The 21,881-nt window shown below is 36.8% G+C and overlaps 3 protein-coding genes across 3 annotated transcripts; 1 reads left to right on the top strand and 2 right to left on the bottom strand.

Annotated features, from left to right (window-relative positions):
* Positions 1 to 3,013: 3,013 nt before the first annotated feature.
* LOC135696130 (uncharacterized) lies at positions 3,014 to 8,841 on the bottom strand. The gene is made up of 6 exons (XM_065215414.2): positions 8,710 to 8,841; positions 8,091 to 8,195; positions 6,765 to 6,868; positions 6,031 to 6,106; positions 4,425 to 4,451; positions 3,014 to 3,806 (listed from the first exon to the last, which is right to left on the bottom strand). Exons 1-6 carry the CDS (start codon positions 8,772 to 8,774, stop codon positions 3,503 to 3,505), a joined length of 681 nt encoding a protein of 226 aa, XP_065071486.1. The 5' UTR covers positions 8,775 to 8,841; the 3' UTR covers positions 3,014 to 3,502.
* A 4,746-nt stretch (positions 8,842 to 13,587) lies between these two features.
* On the top strand, positions 13,588 to 17,112 carry LOC135696059 (uncharacterized). The gene is made up of 6 exons (XM_065215329.2): positions 13,588 to 13,721; positions 14,411 to 14,572; positions 15,120 to 15,233; positions 15,758 to 15,952; positions 16,165 to 16,326; positions 16,495 to 17,112. Exons 1-6 carry the CDS (start codon positions 13,711 to 13,713, stop codon positions 16,664 to 16,666), a joined length of 816 nt encoding a protein of 271 aa, XP_065071401.1. The 5' UTR covers positions 13,588 to 13,710; the 3' UTR covers positions 16,667 to 17,112.
* A 243-nt stretch (positions 17,113 to 17,355) lies between these two features.
* Positions 17,356 to 21,864, bottom strand: LOC135696057 (pre-mRNA-splicing factor ATP-dependent RNA helicase DHX16). Its single transcript, XM_065215326.2, has one exon. The coding sequence runs from the start codon at positions 21,716 to 21,718 to the stop codon at positions 18,566 to 18,568; it is 3,153 nt and encodes a 1,050-aa protein (XP_065071398.1). The 5' UTR covers positions 21,719 to 21,864; the 3' UTR covers positions 17,356 to 18,565.
* Between the last annotated feature and the right edge of the window lie 17 nt (positions 21,865 to 21,881).

Below are 21,881 nucleotides of genomic sequence, written 5' to 3'. Positions count from 1 at the left end.
TTGAAGATCGGATATTTTTGTCATCAAGCCGTTAAGAAACGTTTTTCTCTGTATATCCTCTTCGTGCCATTTCTTATTTATTTATCAAATGTATGTTCAAAATTAGAATATGTAAAGAAATTTTTTTCCTATAAACCACACTAAAACCACCTGTAGGCCAGATCATTCTTTCCATCGTATGTCTAACCAAAGCTTAAAGGCAATTTCTCTTACAATCTTCTTTTGATAATGTAACCAATAGTAAATGCTTGTGTCGACCAGTATGGATCTGGTTGTAGAGCTTCTGATTATCTGTTTTTCATTGCCTTTCGAATTCTTACTTTTATCTGCACAAGTGTTTCATCACATTTCCCTTTGTATGATTATTTTTGAACAAATTTTATCGCTTTCGTGAGAATGTCTTTGCAGATTTCCTGTCTCATCCTAACTCTCTCGAGCAATTTTCCCTTTCCAGAACACTCCTAAAGCTTTTTAAAATGTTAGCTTTCCTTACAACAACATTACTAGTGTTGTTTCGCAGCCAATACCTGCATGAACAGCCGGTAGATTTTTGGAACTATCTAAACCCAGGTAAGAGACGACGTTCCAAAATTAACGTACTTCTCGTTGTCAATCTTTAAGGAATATTTCCTTGAAGGCTTTTCACACAATAAGCAGAAAACTACAATAGTGTCCTTTCGACAACTAATAAATTTTATCGATGAGGAAAGAATGGAATATCAAGTGGATGCCAGCCTCTTCATAGCTGCAATTAAGCAAGTATGTCGTGGAATCTTTGATTATCTTTAAGGTTTGTTATTTATTGGTAAACACGAGTGCTTTCAAAATTAACTGCTTTGTTTACTCATGTTTACCAATAATGTTGTTGTAAGGAAAGCTAACATTTTAAAAAGCTTTAGGAGTGTTCTGGAAAGGGAAAATTGCTCGAGAGAGTTAGGATGAGACAGGAAATCTGCAAAGACATTCTCACGAAAGCGATAAAATTTGTGCAAAAATAATCATACAAAGGGAAATGTGATGAAACACTTGTGCAGATAAAAGTAAGAATTAGCAAGGCAATGAAAAACAGATAATCAGAAGCTCTACAACCAGATCCATACTGGTCGACACAAGCATTTACTATTGGTTACATTATCAAAAGAAGATTGTAAGAGAAATTGCCTTTAAGCTTTGGTTAGACATACGATGGAAAGAATGATCTGGCCTACAGGTTGTTTTAGTGTGGTTTATAGGAAAAAAATTTCTTTACATATTCTAATTTTGAACATACATTTGATAAATAAATAAGAAATGGCACGAAGAGGATATACAGAGAAAAACGTTTCTTAACGGCTTGATGACAAAAATATCCGATCTTCAACGTTAAAAAAGCTGTGAATATCTGCAGAAAATACTGGAATCAGCAAAATAATTCCAAAATTTTTTTCACACAAATTATGTTCATCTTGTGCAGGGCCCCGCACACCCTACGGTAAAAAAACTGCAAGATCTGCAGCGCTCTAGTGATGAAATCGAGGAAAATTCCGTAACCAATGAGGACTAGGCCATGGGAAAAATTATGGTGAGATGATCAGCTTAAAGCAGACGATGATGAGTGGAACTACATTTTCTTCTGGAGTTCCAGCAAAGGAGACAGTGATGAAGGATGAATGGATCCATATCATTTTCTATACAACGAAATTTTAATTTTGAATGACTTTTTTAACTAGCTAAAGATTTTTAGGCATCCTTTCACGCGTTATTCAATTACCTTTAAAAGGCGATGACGTCATCAAATGATGATGACGTCACGAAAGAACGTTTGAAAGTAAGTATAATAGAAATTCAATTCATCTTTTAAAAGCACTGAATGCGTGCAATTCGAATATGGAACATATTTGACAATGATAGTTGCGAGAAAACAATTAAAAAGGTTCAAAGTGAATTTTCTCCAAGTTGATGACGTCATCACAAAATTTGACTTCCGCTCAAGATATTTTTCATTTCATCTCAGATTTGAAATCTGCATAGTTCATTTAGTGCAAAACTGCAAAAAAAGTTGAGTTCGAGTCCTTGGCCGATTTTTAAAGATTTTTTATCATTTTTTTGATGACGTCATCAAAAACAGTAACTTCCGGTGATAATTTTTTTTGGCCCATCTTGGATTTGGAATCTCTATGGTCGATTTAGTAAGAATGTGAAATAAAATTTGAGGTTAGGCAGTTTGCTAGTTTTTTCTACAAAATTCCCTGTCTATAAGCGATGTTGAGTCCTTGGTCGTATCAGTCAGGTGGGAAAAATGTCGATGAAAATGCTATTATCAAAACAGTTAAGAGAATATTGCATTGATTTTCAGAAAGTTGATTTTTCTTGCTCCATAGATGCGTTGAGGAATACTTATTTGCATAAATTTGTTATATGCAAAGCTTTTTATTTCCATTCCGCTTCTTATGATCAGGAAAACGCAAAAACTAAGAACAGTCGAGGGCCAAATTTGTCTCAAAAACAGTCGCAATGTGCCACATTGTACACAACCATGAGGTAAATGTACGAGCAGCCAATCAGTGTGTGTGGAAGGGTGCTGAAAATCCATTGAAGCAAAGAGATTTTGTGACAGTTATATGAGGTTATCCGAGGTGCCTTGCGAAAAGTAGCCCTTACAAGTTACCTGTGAAATTTCTGTCAAGTTTCTCTTGAATGAAGAGGTTGTTGATATTGTCCTCTTTCCTTTACACGCAGAGTTACCCAGAAAAAATTACCACAGGTGATTGCAAATTGCACTTTGACACAACACAATTTCAAATTACTCAGGGTAATTTTTTCTTGGTCAATTTGTAGTCGTTATCCTGTTTTTTCATTAAAAAAGAATGCCAGTGTATGTAGAAATTTAGTTGGACACTTACTTTGACCCCATAAAAGGAAAGATCACTTTGACCCCATTTATTTATTTTTTGAATAATTTCCGACCTCCCTAACTATCAAGATCTCCTTCTATTAAGGACCTTACAGTGTTTGCCCCAGTGAAAATGACTGGTTGAAGAAAAAATGAAGCATATCTTTGGAAAAATTACAGTATTAATGTTAAAAATTAGCAGTACAATAACTGATTCCAAGACCTGATACATTGCTGCATGCAACAAAACATAATCTTAAAAACTTAACAAAATGCCTATAACCGTGTTGTCTTATTGAAAAAAGCAAAGTCACCAGCACCAGGGAACACAAACTTTTGGATGGATTTGAAACAGACAAATGTTTCCAGTGGTGCTAGAGATTTGCTTTTTTACTATCTTCTTTCATGGCTGCTAAAATCTTGGTACAATGAAGTCTTTCTCCTAAATCAATACTTCTACAATTGCACTTAGAGTCTTTTATAGAGTCACGGATGAGTGATCAGGCACTGGCTTCCAAACTGTATATATATTTTCCTTCTTTCAACAGCTTCACTTAAAGTTTGGATTTAGTGTCTATATATACATGACAGCTTTAAACTTTGTTAGAGCAAAAATCTACTTCTTTCTATCTATAGTGCATCTTCCTCTCTGTAGTCACCATTTTCATCATCTCGGGGAGAGCCATCTTTTTCACTTGCAGGTGACTGAGACCTTGATCGTGAGGGTGTACGTGATCGAGACCTTGACTTTGACCGGGATTTTGACCTGGAGCGTGATGGTGACTGTGAGCCTTTTCTTTCAGAATCATTTCGTCTCCTAGGAGAAGAGCGAGTTCTCTCTCTAGATCTGCTTCGAGACCTGGACTGAGATCTGCTTCTGTACCGCTGCCTCCGTGAATTGGACTGTGATCGAGATCTGGATCTTCGACGCCGCCTGGAAAAGGGGTAACTAAAGATTTAAACAAAATACAGGCTTTTAGTATGCACAAAGACATCTGAAAAGACATCTGAAGAAGAGAAAAAGGGGATACAACTGCAAAAACTTTTAGAAATGCTTGAGTCTTTAGTTCAATGTACAACACTGTTATATACACTCTCAACCTTCTCATTCACATGACTGGAAATTCTGGTTCAAGGAAAATAAGAAAACATTTCATCACTTTCATATCCAAACACTCTGCCAAACCTTTTCGATTTAGCCTTAAGCTATTATTCTTGGAACCTACATGGGATACCCCTTAGTGTTTCCTTCAATTAGCCAAGGAGTGCTTTGTCAAACACATATGATGGAGAAGGTGAATCCATGACACCAAGGCAAACCTGTCCAATTTGTTTGTCATGAAAGGCCATTTAACTGAGATGCATGAAACTCAGAGTGGAAACTTAGTGCCCTCTTGTTCTAATTATTGTCCACAAAGCCACTATTTGAAACACTGTGAAAAGTAGGCATTTTCAAGTCAAATAACAAAACACAACAGAGCACTAACATTTGTTAAAACGGAATGATGGATAAATGGGCAATGATAAAATCTAGAGCAAATAAGAACATTACCTTGGGCTTCTGCTTCTTGATCTTCGGCTAGAGACAATAAAGAGCAACACATCAAGAATACACTTCAGGTTAAATGTGATCAGATTAAAGCAGGCCTGGCCGTTTGAGGCGAGCCATAGCTCGCGCTCGCCTCCACGCTCCCCTCGCAACCTGAGGCGAGCTATGAATTGCTCTCCTAAACAGAACATGAAGGGAGAATCGCTCCCCTAAAATTTCCATTCATTTGCCTTTTTTCTATGCAGAGAACCCTGAAAACGTACAAGGGTTAATTGGTTTATTTTTGTAACAGCGATTTCTCCCGTCATTGCATTTTTTTGCAATTAACTTTTTGCTTGTTGGGCGGTTTTTGTTATGATAGGCACAAACTTTGATCTATTTGGAAAAGGATATTTAACCGAAAGGTACGTTTGTAGTAATTAGAACCTTTCAATCTTAAGAAAACAGGAATATTTTTGGAAGGAATGTCGAAGAAATTGGTAGGAATTGTAGATTGGGGATATAATAAGACAGCAGGTCCCTTCTAGCAATAGAAACAAAACTATCCCCCAAAGAGAACAGGGTACTCTGTCTTGCAGATCAAAAACGACAACCAAAACATGGAATTCCACTATCCAGCAGCATTTACTGAAAAACCCAGATTGGGTGAAAAACTATAACGGCGACATGTTTCGCATTATTGGCAAAGCCTGATCATCGTTCCATCTAGCAGTTTGTGAATCTATCTACTATATAAACATGGCCGACTGCTTTTGAGTAGACATAAGTAAGTTCGTTTTCACCTTAAGACTCCGTTGGTAACATTTCCAATAGGAAAGCGGCACTTATTGGAAAACCTCAACAGTCATGTCCTCGCGTTTTCTGATGGCCTATTTCGATTTAAAACTGGGTATTTTAGCGTAGAGTTTTCCATCTATGTTCTGATGTTTTATTCTCTGAAGAGTGCTAGACGTATAATTAAGTTTGTTTCAAAATTTGTTTTTAAAGCCCTTTTCATTTGCGTTGTGCCAGTTTTACATAAAACTGAAAGAGCCTGCTCTTTTAAATACTTCAAGTAAAAGGGGTGCCAAAGTCACGGTTAAAGCAAATACAAATTGAAAGAAGTAAAACAGCATACTCCTTGACTTCAAGACTGTTTAAAGGCAACTGATAGATACTAAAGGGGCTTATTAAGTCATCTGTCGATTGTCTTTAAAGTACATTCTATGTGTTACTGATTTAGCTCGCCTCAGCAAATGAGGGGAGCGATTCACAGCTCACCTATAAAAATACAAACAGCCAGGCCTGTTAAAGGTGTAATTAATTCATTGCTACCAAAAGTTTACCCTTTAGGAAAATAAATTATATAATATATACAAATATATAATATATAGTAAATATATATATATATACAGGTGAATGGGTAAACAGGCTTATTCTCTAAACTGAACAAAATGTCAAGGATGACAAAGACACGTGGATGAGGAAAAGAAAAAATATGAAGCGTTTGATATTCTTTAGATATTTGGCATGACTTAAAACAAGCCAAATATATAATTTCAATGGTAGCAGATAAATAGCTTGTGCAGAAAGGAACTGTCATTTTAAAAATGTGTTAAATTATATTTACCGGCCATAGTGGCCCCTTTCTTGATGTGGTCTTCCATAATATCCTCTTTTTTCCTTTGAACTCATTTGGGATGCATCTACAATAAAGTAAAGGTTCAACATTGTGTCATAGTGCAATAAAGGTGCAGTATTGTCTGCTTGTACCACACATCACAAATAGCAGTGGATATCAAGAGCCACTTCCACTAGGTGTACAACTTGGATATGAAGTAATTTCATCAACAAATGTAGCTGCAATAGTAGTGGCAATTAAATAATTTTTAAAAATGTTAATAAAAAAGCTTTGCATCCTTTTTCATGTACATAGCTATAAAACTATAATTTTAGCAGCTTTACCTAGGGCCCAAGAACCAAATCCACCTCAACAAAAGGGAAAACTGAAGGACTTAGCACAGAGAACTTGTAACCAGAATTACAGAAACAGAAGCAACTAAAAATATTACAATGTTAGACAGTTTGTTTCAGTCCAAGGCAGGACAAGCTAACTGATAAGAGGATAGCTGCAAAAGATACTGATAAGCAGAGTTAGAATTACTTTGAAATTTGAAAAGTCAGAAAATAAAATGTTACACCTGACAGTTTCATGACTTGAAGACAGTGTTAGGCCAAAATAACACCTAATGGAGGGAAAGTTCTTAAAATTCATAAAAACTTAAACAGTCAAAGATTAGGACCCTAAAGCAAAAAGTTTTGGGAACAATCTGACCGACACTAATCTGCCCTGAATCAACTTACTCTTTCTATCTCCTTCTGCATATTGAACTTCCAATTCTCGCCCAAGGCACCTAGCCCTGTCTTCATAATACAGGGCATCTTCAGCATCACGAATATCCTCAAATGTGAATCTTAGTTAAAGGTAAAATAAGTATGCACAAATACAATAACTACCTGTTTCTTGCGATTAGGCTGGTCCACCTTGCTTGCTCAAGATGACCTTTAACCTTGAATTCTTTACAACTTTAACCCTTGGCTTTAGACCTTGTTTCTTTATGACCTTTAACTTGGCCTTTACTTTAACTTGACCATTACAAGTCACTTTACTTGGTCTCTATGTGGATCTTTAAAACGACTTTTGTGAATCCATGCCAAGCATGCTTAGTTTGGAGCAACCATTCGACCCTTTGATTGAACTTGCCTTTGTTCTTCACTTTAAATATCAATTTTTGGGTACTAATGGTGTATCTGTCTGCTTCATACTGTTTTAGAAATTGAAATAACCTGGCCAACATCCATTCTGATAGGCAACAAAACCTTTAAAATCAAACTTATCAAATCTTAAACAAATATCAGAAGATATTCAATCTGGTTCAACCTAATTGCTTAACTGCTTAAATGTATGCAACAAAGAATTGCATACACAAATAAATAAACTGGGATAACAAAATTGTTTTGTGTCACTTGCTTATCAGAAATGGATGGAGGTCAGGTACATTTCAAGAGAAAAACTTGAGAGCTTGAGAGACTATTTGTCATGCTTTGGCACTTGAATTTAGCTTGGACTTTTGTCTTGCTTATCTGAAGAAAAAATTTCATAAACAAATTTTAAAGTTGGCACAGTATAGTTCTTTTTTTCAATATGATATTTTTCCAAATGTCAAAAGCTTACAACAATAAACTTATAAAGTATACTTGTTTATGAATATTCAACATTGCTCCAAATATCAACATCTATAAGATCCAGTTAGCCCACACTAAAATGAAACTATCTGAAGCAACATTAATTTTCTTTCGGAATATGTAATTTAAGAATGGTTTCAAACACACTGAAGTATAATAGAAAATTTCTATATAATATATGATATCTTAACTATTGAAAAATCTGGGGAAAATAAAATGGTCTTGTTCAGTACAAAATTAACCTTTTTAAATAAAATTTGGAAGTATTATTCTCATAAAAGGAGAGGTTGTGTACCAACAACATTCTATTATCCTTATATACTGTTAAGAGCAACTGAAGACAGAATCAAATCAAGTTAATAAACTTTATATTTTGTAATTTTTACCATACTAAGTATATCATTTCCATGCAAACACATTTATCATTGACTTCAGAAAAGATATTGGACATATGCAAAGCCCCTTGGCTCTCTTGTGTAGTAATCCAACGGAACGTAGATATCACGAACTGGGCCATACTTTCCAAATATGCGCCTTAGATCTTCAGGCCTATAAAAATTTAAAAGTAGCTAGGATATAAAAACAGGTTCTTGTAGCTCCTGGGAGTTTTCAACATTTGGAACAAAACTGAAAACAAAGAGGGCATTATTTAAATGTGATATTGAAACAAATTATAGGACTTTATCTCTTATAGTCGAACTCCACCAGTTTAAATATGTTGGGATCGGTTTTAATTTTACATTTAAGATTCATTTCATGACACGCCTCTGTTCAAAGTCTAACAACAGACAAACATTTGACAGCTAGCCCAAAATTCAGACACTGTTGACAAAAAGCAACAAGGGGCTTATAGGGAAAAACGCACGTAAACTTTAACGATAAAATACGCCATTTGCCTAAGTATCATACCATCCAGTCGGTAGCTATTACTCAAACCTTTTCTAAGATATTTTCGAAGTTCTAAATAATAACAACTTCGGAGGCTTAGCAGAAGCTTCCAAATTGCAGATCAAATGAAGCAGTCAAAGAAACAACGTAACCCCTTTTTAACCGATATATTTACCTCGTATCTGGATGGACATTCCGAATAAAAAGTGATGTATTTGGCGGCCTCGAGTAGCGAGACATCTTCACTACTTTCACTACGTTTCACCAATGGCGGGGAATGATGAAAGGAAGCATGGTCTGGTGCCAATGCATTCTGGGAGATTGGATTTGGGTTCCGGTGGTCTCTGGGATACAAAGACATTTTTTTGCGGGAAGGGTGGAGTTCAATAATGTTTACTTGAAAATCCAAAAATATACAAAAATATAAAAACTCAACTTTATAGGCAGGGCATTCCTCTGAACCATCGACCGCATTGCCTAACCTTTGTTTTCTCGGCTGATTATGGAACAATATGGTATAACGAATTATTTAAGCCCTTACAACATTTTCAAAAATTCATCAAAGTCACGTTACCGATGACGTCAAAAAGCTCTGTTTCCTAGACTGAAAATCATTGTAACTTCTCAAGTATACGTCTGACTTTAATATAAATGCTAGATTCGGGCTCGCCTGTACGAAAGCTTTCTAATGATATATACACATCACTATTTTAACGATGTCAGCAATTTTCAATGATGACGTCATCACTTTCAAAATGGCCGTCGACCAGCGAGCTGACTCTGATTTTGCTAGGCACAATTTGGCATTATCGCAATTTGACATCATGCATGGTTTTGCTTGACACTTTCTTATAACGGAGAAAAAGCTGCTCCTTCGCCATCCACAGTTTTTCATTATTATTCTTTTAATTTCATTAATTAAATCTAAAATAATTGTTTCCGAAGACCGGACCTGAAGCCGTCGGTACGAAACCGAGCTTTGCACAAAGGCCAAGGGCTTATATTATTGGCATTGCCAGGAGACAGGAGGAAACAGTTATTATATGATTTATTACTTTAAAGCCTTTATTTAATACCCCCTGACAGGGCTAGATACCTGGCCAATCACTCATAAGGTGCCTGTCTATCCAGTATGCAAGGAATATACCTTGATTCTTTCTTAGATATGATCTTGACATATTTCATGTTTTTGTTCATGCGGATGAAATGGGGAAGGCAAAGATGAACCAAATTATGTGAACGAATGCTGACTTGTATAGTCAGATCAAGGTGCTGATGGGTTGCTTTCATCAACTCATGGGTTCGCCAACGTCTTTTCCAAAAAAACACACACAGTCAATGCCCATAAGCAATGGCAGATTGATGCATGGTAGCAGCTTTGCAGAAAAGCAAAACTAAGCTACTTTTGCAAGCAGTGCGAAATATGATTCTGCTTACATTTGCATTGAATCACATCAACTATGCCCGCTACTGGACATACCAACATCTGCTTCTCCATTGCACTTTAATCATTACAGGGTGAGGGTGAACAAACTACAGCATTCAAAGATTGGAACAAATAAGAATTTGGCGGAAATTTCAAAACAAATTCTCTGCAATTCATTGCGATTTACATACAGAGCTATTTAATCAAGAAGCTAAAGGGACTGCAGGTCTATACAGGTGTGGCTTCAGCAAACGTTAATGCGGTTAACACTTGGATTGCTACGTCCCACATTCATAGCAAGTTTAGAGAGGCTCTAAAAAAATACTTTTTCGGAAAGTCATCATCAATTCACAAGTACAGCATTCCAGGTAGGACAAAGCTCCTTCAGAAGCATAATGGTAGCCTTAGAGAACTCTTCGAAGCTATGGCACCAATCGGTTTTTTTGTTACACCTGCGAAATCGACTTTAACTGGTGAAGAACTAGAACAATAAAGTTCTACTGACCTCCTTGCGGCGTCGATCATAGGAGAAGGGAATATGCATCGCTTCACAAATGATCGCCTGATTAATGGCAGCGTTTAATTCTTCACGCCGATCAAAAAAACCAAAGCTGAAGGCAGATCTGGAAAAGGTCAAGGGGACACCTACCGTGGCCAAGGAACACAAAAACAGGCCTTTAACTACTCATTTTGAAGGCAGGAAGTCTGCAAGAGGCATTCACTCATCCCATGACAAGCGTTCCTCTTTCAATTGCTATCGCTACAGCTGGTTTAACTTTGTGTCAGTCAGACAAAGTAACTTTGCAACGACTCTTGCTCGAAGAGTGGCAATGGATCAAAGACATGCCTCCGAAGTCTGCCGTTTGGATAGTAGTCGGAGTGGTAGCAGTTCGCTCCATCAAGCCGATGCCAACGTACCGAGCACGGACGCGCAACCTTATCAAATTTGTTGCTCCTGAAGCTGGGTATAAGTTGGTGAACCAGGGCCAAGGGGTCATTTAGAAGTGTACTAAAACATGTTGCAAGGATATAAATGCCACGAGCTCCTATATCAAAATTAGAAGCAAATTGATATCATAAGACTGATTTCTGAAAGAAGACACATTGGGCTTTTGCTTTTCTCCATGTAAAACGCAAATGGTTCCCATTTCGGAAGAGATGTTTGCCTTAATCTACAGGCTTTACATGCTTTATCTAGGTGTAATTTTAAATCCTATTTCCGCAACGTAGGAAAGGTAAGGTTGCTGAAGACAGTCATCAAGAGCCCGCGATACCTTGAACTGCTTGACAGCCTTGGAGAAGGAAAAGTGGTTAGTGATAGCGATATAGAAGATTTTCAGAAGTTTGTTCAAATGGTAATGTATTCTGACAAGGTCAAGAGAAGCTATGTGGAAACAAGACTAAAAATGTATAACAAAATGAAAGTAACATTTAACTCCCTTCTGATTCACATTCCTAGAAGATAGCCTACTGTTGATTGCGTTGCGTAGAACCATCCGTCAAGACTTTCTTTCGAAAGTTGTGGCTGGAAGGGTCTTCTGAAGAGTCTTCCTTAAAATCTTGCTGCCTCCTTCTTTGAAGTCAAGACGGAAAAACAAGAGCCGTCTTTCAGAAAACTCTGGGGCAGATGTCGAAAGTGGCAGTGAAAATCTCCCTGCTCCAAAGAAATACAAGAGATGTACTGAGGTACCGAAATAGGCCCATAGTGTCGACGAAATCGGTGCTAGTAACGAATACAAGGAAACAACAGACCAGGTAGACTCTGACCTAAGTAGCACTGAACTTTCTGATTAAATAGAGAGTGAACGGGAAGTTTATGACTTCAGTTCGTCGGAGGATTCTGGCGGTAAATGGATTTGAGGCAAATATATAACGTAAATCCTCGAATAAGCCCCTGGGGGCTTATTTATTTCTTATATCTTTGGATGGGGGCATATTCGTGGGGGGGGGGGGGGCTGATACGAGGGGGGGTTATAAAATTATTGTAGACATTAAGAAGACATTAGTAAAAGACGTCATTTATTTAAATAGGAGTTTCTTTATGAGCATTTAATTAATTACTACCAAACGTATGAATTGTTGTGGTAATTCAATAAAACGCCGTAGGCAACCTCAGATGGCAAAAATCATCAAATTGAGGGGTCCCATTCGAGAATTTATGGTAGCAGTGGGGGCTTATTCGAGGGGGGCTTATTGACATTCTGTAGTGCTAGGGTGGGGGCTTTTTCGAGGGGGAGGGGGCAATTCGAGGATTTAAACGTTAAATTGAGTGATGCAGAATAATTACCTGACAAAACATTGCCACAAAACGATCCAGAAATGCAGTTGATTAGATCAGAGCTTTTGTCTTAAAATGTACTGTTCGACGGCCATTTTGAGAGTGATGACGTCATCATTGAAAATTGCTGACATCGTTAAAATACTGATGTGTATATATCATTGGAAAGCTTTTCTTCAGGCGAGCCTGAATCTAGCATTTATATTGAAGTCAGACGTATACTTGAGAAGTTACAATGGTTTTGAGTCTAGGAAACATAACTTTTTTGACGTCATCGGTAACGTGACTTTGATGAATTTTTGAAAATGTTGTAAGGGCTTAAATAATTCGTTATACCATATTGTTCCATAATCAGCCGAGAAAACAAAGGTTAGGCAATGCGGTCGATGGTTCAGAGGAATGCCCTGCCTATTATGTCCAAAAATGTGAAAATGTTGATTTTTGTCAAATAGAAGGGGCTGAGCTATAGAAGTTTCAACTGAACAACAGTAAAAAGTTTCAAAAATGTCGTGAACTTGAGCGAATTTTGATTTAACCAAGTATTTCAATAGGAGAAAACCAATACGAGCAGCATTAAAGGGTCATAAGCTATAAGAGACCCGTATATTTTGCTGGCCGAAACCCTGCACCAATTTGTTACTGTAAGTATACAAGAGATCAAAGCACAGACAAGGGGTGCTCGAATTTTACAATACTACCCTAGTGACACCACTACTACTGAGGGAATGCAATCAGTGCCCCTCAAAAAATATCAAAAATTATCCACAGATAAGAGACAACTATTTACACTTGTTAATTAGAACTTAATGAGGAAAATTAAGGAAGCTACCAGCACAGTGGTTTCAGATTGTCCAGAATGTTGTTCACACCACGCCAAGACACACAGGTCAAAGTGAACAATTTTCTCAATAGAAACTGTGGTTCCCCAATCAAAATAATTCCCATTAGTCATAAGTCAAATAAAAGTTATGCCTAGTCATTAATCTTGAGTTTTGTACATAATTAGTCCTTAGTCAGTTGAAAAAACACGCTGTTATTCAGCTAGTCAAAACCTCTTCTACACCCTCAAAAGGGGGCCCTTGCGCAAAATGCTTTAAAAACAATAGTAAAAGTAAAAGATTGTCAACTCTTGGGCTTTAACGAGGAGGGACTGGCCCCTTTGATGTTTTTTAAGTGCATTTTAATTGACCCTCAAATTCATTGTTTTATTATTATAATTTATCAAGAGGTTTTGTAAATGACACGAAAAAGGACCCTTGGCAATTTGTTTCCTTTCAGCTTTCAGCATAGTCAATACAATTTTCAGCCTCTCTTATGCCAACTGATTGGGAGAGAGGTTGCAATTTTCAATTTTGATTGGTTAACTATGAAAAATAGCGCCAAAATCTTTCCGCCTTTCGTTCAGTATCCGCCTGCTGTTGCCGCGTTTCGAAGTATAGGCGCTGAAAATAGTGTTCATCGAAGTCACAAACATGGATCAAAGGTACTTTCATTTTCTTCTGATTTGAAACTTCGATTTATATACATCTCGTCCACAGTCAGGACTGTCATGTGAATAGATTTATTTCAGTCTGGTTCAATTGACACCGATATAGCCGGGGAGTCCCGTGGCCTAAAAGTTTGTGTTACATATGCAAGTGGACACGTCGTTTATAGTTTGTGCAATCCCATTTTCCATATCTGGAACTTTAAAATCGGTGATAAGTTTTGTAAAGAAGGGGTTTTGTTGGGATTTAGAAAGTATTTTGTACTGTTTATAAATCTAAGTGGTTGCAAATTTGTTGACCTTGTTGCCTCTCCCTTTGGCGCGAAAATGTCACGCTGAAAGAAAGTTATGTACCGTTTAAAAGCGTGTGACGGGTGTCGCGAATTTCGACATTATTTTCAAAATTTATCCAATATTTGTATCGTTTGATGCAGTCTACTTATTGTGTAGGATTTCATTTGGCCATATTTAAAAATACGAGAAACTTTTGCAGTTAAAAGGGGCCCAACCAACTTCAATTGTCCGTAATGGCGGGAACGTTCCGCGCAGAATGGGAACAATTTAGCCACGGGTTGAACATGATACCACCATAATCACTTGTAAGCATTCAGTAAACAATGTTTTAGATTAATTTTCTTTTAGACAAGTTTTTTGAATCAGAAATTACAATGTATATTTTGTTATAGTTCTCCAAAATTCAGCTCCCCAATTGCCTCGCAAAAAAGATGGACGAAGAGAAACAAAAGGAAATGCTCATTTGGAAGCATCGAAAAGAGAGACAGACGACAATTAAACCAGGAAAAAAACCGTGCGCAGGAAAATCGTCTAGCAGCAGATTTTGAAAACTCGTAAGTTTTGTTTGTTGGTCAACCTTGCCGCACGTATATATCTAGCCAACGTTATATTATTTGATTCTGGACTGTCTGATAACTTGAGTTTTTCTCTTTTTCTATAATGAATTACCCCAAATTAACTATATATCCTAAACAAATTATATTATTCTGATTGCAAAAACTTTCCTCACATGTGGGTTTAACTGTGCCCTGGATCACAGCCTCTTGATTTTGAAGTATTGCTCCCTGTATTGTTGTACAGTAGTTTTTGTAACAGGTGTAGTCTCCAGTATATATTTTAGTGACAATAAAAAATTTATGAAAATTATCCCTATATATTTTTACTCCTGTGAATGTAAGCTTCGATGAATAGGAACTATAAATTATTTGAATGAACTTTATTTTCAAGCATGCTTTGCATGTTATCCCAAGTAAGAGTACTGGCAACTTGTACCTGATGTGGTGCCACTTGGGCTCGCTGATTGATATTCTAGAACATGATTGCTCATTTTCACTGACCCCAAAAGGACAGACAGATAAAGTTTCATTTTTCTAACTATAGATTTGATATAGAATGTGACTTCAGTTCACCAATCAATTGGGCAGATGCAGTTGAAAATGAGGAAAAGGTGATTTATACTGAAAATGCCAGAAGAAAATACAGCTCTAGCCAAAGGTAATTATTTAAGAAATTTTTACATTCTAAAGATAAATTATGCATTTCCAGTTGTGAGGATGGTTCAGTGGTTAGGTTGACATACAACAGATCTAAGGGTCTAGGGCTGCAGTGCCAGACATGACCAAATATTCACCCAGAATGGGTGGAGTCATCAACTCTCTGCAATTTCAGGAATAGAAATCACAAAGTCAGGTAACATCAAGAGGAAAGATAAGGGCAATGCTTGATAAGCAAAGCTTCTCAGTGTCCTGAAATCTACCCTCAGAGAAACAATCATGTATGTTAATGTTTATTCTAGCAATCAAAGAGTGAAACCATTTTGTATGGACTGATGCGGATTCTATGTATTTAGATGTCTTTTTGGAACTTTGTTTGAATTACAGCAATGTTTCGAAACTGTGTTTATCAGTTAGAATTAAATTCCCCATTTTGATGAAAATTCTCAGAGTTGAAATTCCTCACAGCTAATTGATCAAATGCTCATAGAGTTAAATTATTTAAGTTGGTGTCTTTTTTTCTAGACCAAAGAAGCATTTAGAAATGAAGCGAGAAAGAAGTATTGAAAAACCAATGCCAAGGAAAAATTTACCACCTGGTACAAGAAGCGCTTTGCAACCTGTCCTCACAGATCCTCATAGAATAAGTCAACGCCAAAAGCAAATTGATATGGGAAAAAATACACTTGGCTATGAAATGTTTACAAAATATGTTTCCAGGTAAGCTCACTCCTGATAAATAGCAGAAACATCATTGCATACTGAAGCACTTTTCATCTGACACTCTTCAGAGTATAAATGATGGATAATGACCAAAAGTAAGCAGAAAATGATGTAAAACGAAGAAAGACATGTTTGATTGGTTCAAATCTTTGAGTACAAAAACTTCTTGAATTGAAAATATTATATATTTGAATTTATTCTGCTCCTAGAGAGGAAAGAATAAAAGATGATCCACAGACACCAGATAAATACCAGCAGTGCAGCACCAGGTCATGGCAAGGTCAAGTCAAAATTTGGAGACGGCAACTGCACATGTGGGATCCCCAAGATGCAAGTGATGCTAGTGCAGATCCATTTTCTGTGTCAACAAGGTGAGGCCTTATTGTGAAATATGTTGAAAAGTTTTGCCAACCTCTGGTTTTCATCAGTATTGAGTCTTTTAGGCAGCCATATGACTAAATTCCAACTTGGCATGTAAAAAAAAATTGTTTCTACTTTTTTTATAATGTTATTTAATATTAAAATTAACTTTCTTGCAGTTTCCAGAGTGACTGCAATGATATTGGTGTGGTTCCACTGCCAATCTCATCAGAGTCAAGTCAAGCTAGTGATTGCAACTCAGCACCAACAGATGACATTTTCGATAATGATGTGTTTGGATATTTCAGCTCAGGAAGACCCATCCAGCTCTTTGATCCAGAAGATATGTAACTGAACTGATTTTGCATTGTATTTTGTGTGTAAATATGGTACATATGATATATTTTAATAATTAAAGTAGAAACAGAAAAGATCTAAAAATTTCCATAACTGCATTTACCAACAAATAAGCCCCCACCCCCCTCCTTGGACAGGACTTTCTTCTAACAAACAAGTTGTGCTAACACTTGAAACGCAAGCTTATAAATAACTGTTCATTGATATCTAGTGAAATTTTTTCATAACATTTATAAATTTCTTTCTGGGCCCTATATATAGAAAACGTCCTAAAAATTAGACTTAGTTTGAAAGCTCCAAGAAAGTTGTTTTAATTCCCACAAACAGAAACATGCCATTATGTTGATTAATGTTTTTATTGCAAATGGTTTCTCACGTTTTTCAAGTTTTTATTGTAGTGTCTTTCTCCTGTATATCATATACTTTCAAAATAAAATAAAGTTTTTACTATCTTTTTATTTTCTCCCAGTTGGACAATTTTGCTTGCATTATATTCACATTGTGTTATAAATGTGTCTTTGCATGCACGTTTAGAGACAAAATTGGCATTTTTGGTTCTTGGCGTTTTTCCTTGCTCTCAATATGAATATGCAAGTTTGATTGACAAGTGTTTGTTGGCCTAGGATGGTTTTTCGATGATAAAAACTATCAAATCGGCTCTCTAATTGTTATCACTAAAATAAACAAAGCCACCAAATGTTTCAAACAGTTTGTTTTCAAACTCAACAATGAAAGCCTGTTCAATGCAAGTTAAAATTGGGGTAAATATTTAAAGAACATTGTGATAAAAGTTATCCTTTACCAAGAAACATAACTCAAAATGTAGAATTGAAATAAACCGTTTTACCTGTGCTATACCAAAACAGAAAGTATTCAAATATAGACCTCAATATTATACCTTTCAAATTTCTCAAACATTGAGTTTCAATATACACAATCAGATAATTCAAATTTTTAAATTTCACATCATTATGGATTTGAACATCAAAAGTTGGTACAAAAAGCATTAATTTAAGGGGAACTGTAAAAATCTGCATTCGAGTTGCCTCTGCATAGGCTGCATCCCTAACACAATGCTTCCTAAACAGAGAAAAGCTGCCATCTTTTTTCAAAAATGTTGTGTAACATACACTGAGACTATGATTGTATCACAGAGCAAAAAGTATAGGTCAATTATTAAGTGCCTGCAAAAAGTCAGCCATGTGCCAAGTTTCAACAAACAAAAAATGAAAGAATATCCTGTTTAAATGCAGGCATATCAATTCATAAAAAGTTTCATTGGATACTGAATATAAGTCCAACATCAAACAAAGTTTAAAACTTAACCTTTTTGCATCTACAAGCTAGTTTGAATCACTTGAATAACCTTTAATGTTACAAAATCTGTTTAAAAAATTAAGAATTTTTTAAACAGAAATTGAAATGAACAGATGATACCCCTTCCCGAACCATGTTTACTTTCGGTACACCTTGTCTTTTCCACTAACTTTTGCTGTCAATCGAGAATGCTCCCTATGATAGGCTATTTGGCTGAATTCTTTTGAGGAAGAGTTTTTTTTCGCCACATTTATAGAGGAGAGAACAATATATGTATTTATCAACTATGCTTCGCAGTGGCGGACACCTAGGGGGTGGGGGCAAATGGTATTTTGTTCTGAAACAATGGGGGAAATTTGACATCGTCTTGTTTAAACAATAGGCTTGTCCCCCAATATTTGACAAAATGTCTGCCCCTGATGGTTCACAAAAGCTTTACATAATCTAAAAGAAGCAGCAAAAATAATCTCTAGCATTGTTCTTGCGTTTAGTTAACTATTTAAAAAATAAACGAAAACAGCCAGGTAGGACTGTGTTGTTCTTTACATTGAACTTAAAGTGCAATGATTTCGGCAGTTATGCAATTCTTGCTTCCTCTGTTGTTATACCCTTCTTCTTTGGCATTTTCTTTGCAGACGAGTCTTCTAATTCACGATCTTTGTAGTAATGTGGAGCAACTTCAAGTAGCCAGCTGCTATCAATCTCAATAACTTGCCTCATAAATTCCTTGGTTGTGAAAACAAGCTCAAAATAGACAAGCCATCTTGACTGCTCTTCAAATAAGCAACTATTTGGATGTACCATTACTGTTTGCTGGTGCTTGACAGTCTTATAATGGCCTCCTTTGCTAAACTTTGCAGTGTGGTAAAAGTAGCCTGAAGTGATGGCTTTCCTTACACCCACAGTATCACTGGGATTATTTGTAAGTTCTATTTCAACCCTTTCCATCAAGCCATCAAGCTGGTCTCTGATATCTCTTGCACGTCTCATCGATCTGTACTGGATGAAATTCTCATAACACCACTGTGTGCTGTATCCAGATTCAACCCACGCATCATAAACATTCATCAATGTTAAATGGTCTCCCCCATATCTGAAGAAGTTCTTTCGAGCATTATCAGCATGAACAATCTTATCTTTTGGTCTGTAAAATATAGATGCATTCACTGACAGCATGGCTGCAATTGTAAGTATCTGCTCTGTGCATTTATACTTTTCTGAAGCAATTATCATCTTGGACATCATTGGATCGACTGGCAACTCTGCCATTCGGCGTCCAAGTTTTGTAAGCTCCCCTTTATGATTCAGAGCACCTAAGGCATAAAGTTGTTCCAATGCCAAAATCAATGTTTCTGCAGGTGGTGGGTCCATAAAGTCAAAATGAATCAAATCATTGATTCCAAGTGACTTCAATAGCAAAACTACATTCCCTAGGTTTGTGCGCTGAATTTCTGGGATGGTATTATCCTCAAGCTCATTCTTGTAAGCCCAAGCTGTGTATAGCCTAAAGCATTTTCCAGCTGCCACTCTTCCAGCTCTACCAGCTCTTTGATTAGCTGATGCTTTTGAAACTGGTGTGACAACAAGGGACTCCATCCCAGTTCGGGGGTTGTAGCTTTTCTGTTTGCAGAAGCCAGGATCAATAACATATATAATGCCATCAATAGTCAATGATGTTTCAGCAATGTTTGTTGCAAGAACCACTTTTCTAGCACCCGGTGGTGTTGGCTCAAATATTTTTGCTTGAAGATCTGAAGGCAGGTTTGCATAAATTGGGAGGATAACCAACTCTTTCATCTTTGTCCCCAGTTTACGTGTTCTTTCGGTTAACTGTTCTTGACATACTTCAATTTCTTCTTGACCAGTTAGAAAAACAAGTATATCTCCTAATGGCTGGGTGAGATGAATCTGTAGGACAGTAACAACACAAGCATCAAGATAATCTGCTTCTGGTGCTTTTGTATAGAAAATGTCAACTGGGAACCTACGGCCAGGTATACGGAAGATCGGAGCATCATCAAAAAAAGCTGAGAATTTCTCTGCATCAAGGGTAGCACTTGAAATCAGTAATTTTATGTCCTTCCTAAACCTGGCTATATCTTTCACCAAGCCAAACAATATGTCTGTATGCAATGTTCTTTCATGAGCCTCATCAATGATTATAACACTGTAGCTAGCAAGATCTGGTTCTCTAAGAAACTCCCGTAAAAGCATGCCATCTGTCATGTACTTGATAACTGTCTTGTCACTGCTACAATCTTCAAAACGTATGCTGTATCCAACTTCATTTCCCAGCTTCACACTCATTTCTTCTGCAACACGAGCAGCAACACTCATAGCAGCAACACGCCTTGGTTGAGTACAACCAACTTTCATATTAGCATCTGTAAAGCCTGCTTCATGCAAATATTGAGGAATTTGGGTAGTTTTACCTGATCCAGTCTCTCCTTCAATAATAAGTACTTGGTGACTTTCTACAGCCTCTAACAAACTTTCTCTGTATGGAAAAATAGGTAGGCTTTCTCTTGTTTCCTTCATAGATAGCTTTTTCAGTTCCTTTTCAGACAATGCTGCAGATGTACTATCCTCAGCAGAATGATTTTTACTTCCAGCCATTGTCCCTGCCATAACAAAATCAATCTGTGTCTCTTCTACTAGCAGATCATAATCAGACTCCTTCCCTTTACCTTTTGCTTTGGCATCCTTAGACCCAAAGTGCATCACTGCATCACCAAGTTTATGCTCCTCCCAGCGCTTTTGCTCTGACATGCTACCTGGCTCATTTACACCGGCTTCATCCTCAAAGTTGTCAATAATTGTTCCATCATCCTTTGGCATTACATACCTGTTCTCTCTTTGAGCTTCATTAATCTGCTCATATTCACTTGCAAACTTATATATCTTCTTTTTATATTCACGCTCAAGCCGCTCTCTTGCAGTCAACTCTCTGGATTCAAAAAGCCTTTCATCATCTTCTATGTCCTCCTTCAGTTCTTCAAGCTTTTCAACTTTTCTTTTCTTGACATAATCTCTTCTGGCCTTCTTTCTTAAATCTTTCATCATCTTTTCATATTCTTCCTTACTCATATCTTCTGCCATCTTATCTGTATTTTCTGCACTCTCAGATTCATCTCCCTTCAGTTTTTTTGTCTTCTTCTCATCTTTTTTTCTAAGCCTTTCAGCAAATTCATCTCTTTCTCTCAAATCTTTTTCTGTTTCATCTTCACTTACTTCTGACTCATCACTGCCTTTCTGCTTTCTAGCAGACTTCGATTTCTTTTTGACTTTCTTTTGCTTCATCACATTATTTTCATCTTCTGAAGATTCATCACCACTTGACTTTCTTTTCCTGATGTTCTTTTTATGCTTTTTCTTTACATCTGTATTTGATCTTCTAGAACCTGAAACTTCATCTTCACTTTCATTTTCATCAGATAACATTTTATAACTTGAATACTTCTTTTGCAAAGCAAGAGCCTCGCGTTCCTTCACTCTATTGGCATTTTCTGTCTTCTCCTTTCTTGGTATTCTCAACCATACTTCCTCCGCTACAGTTTTTACTCTCGGGTCACCTCCAACAAAATCTTCAATATTCCTTAAGAATTTCGATTTATCAGCAGTTTTGCCGGCAAGTGTTACAAGATATTCCACAACGCAATTGTCTGAAAGTCCAAGGGTGTCATGCAGCCTATCTGAGGCCCAGTTGTACAGTTCTTTTTCTGATGCCATTGTTTCTTGTAGTTCTCGCCGCAGAAACGTAGAAAGTTAAATTTGCATATCAAACTGCTTCTGTTTTCGATACAATCCAAATATTTTCTTAGTGTTAATCTGAGAGTTCACGCCACGAGTAGACAGGAATAAACGCATTGACAACAACGCCATATTAGAAAGC

This window comes from Rhopilema esculentum, chromosome 14 (genome assembly GCF_057945365.1).
Source record: "Rhopilema esculentum isolate cy_ngs chromosome 14, ASM5794536v1, whole genome shotgun sequence".
In the NCBI taxonomy this organism is placed as follows: Eukaryota; Metazoa; Cnidaria; class Scyphozoa; order Rhizostomeae; family Rhizostomatidae; genus Rhopilema; species Rhopilema esculentum.
This window is presented reverse-complemented; position numbering and strand designations above follow the sequence as displayed.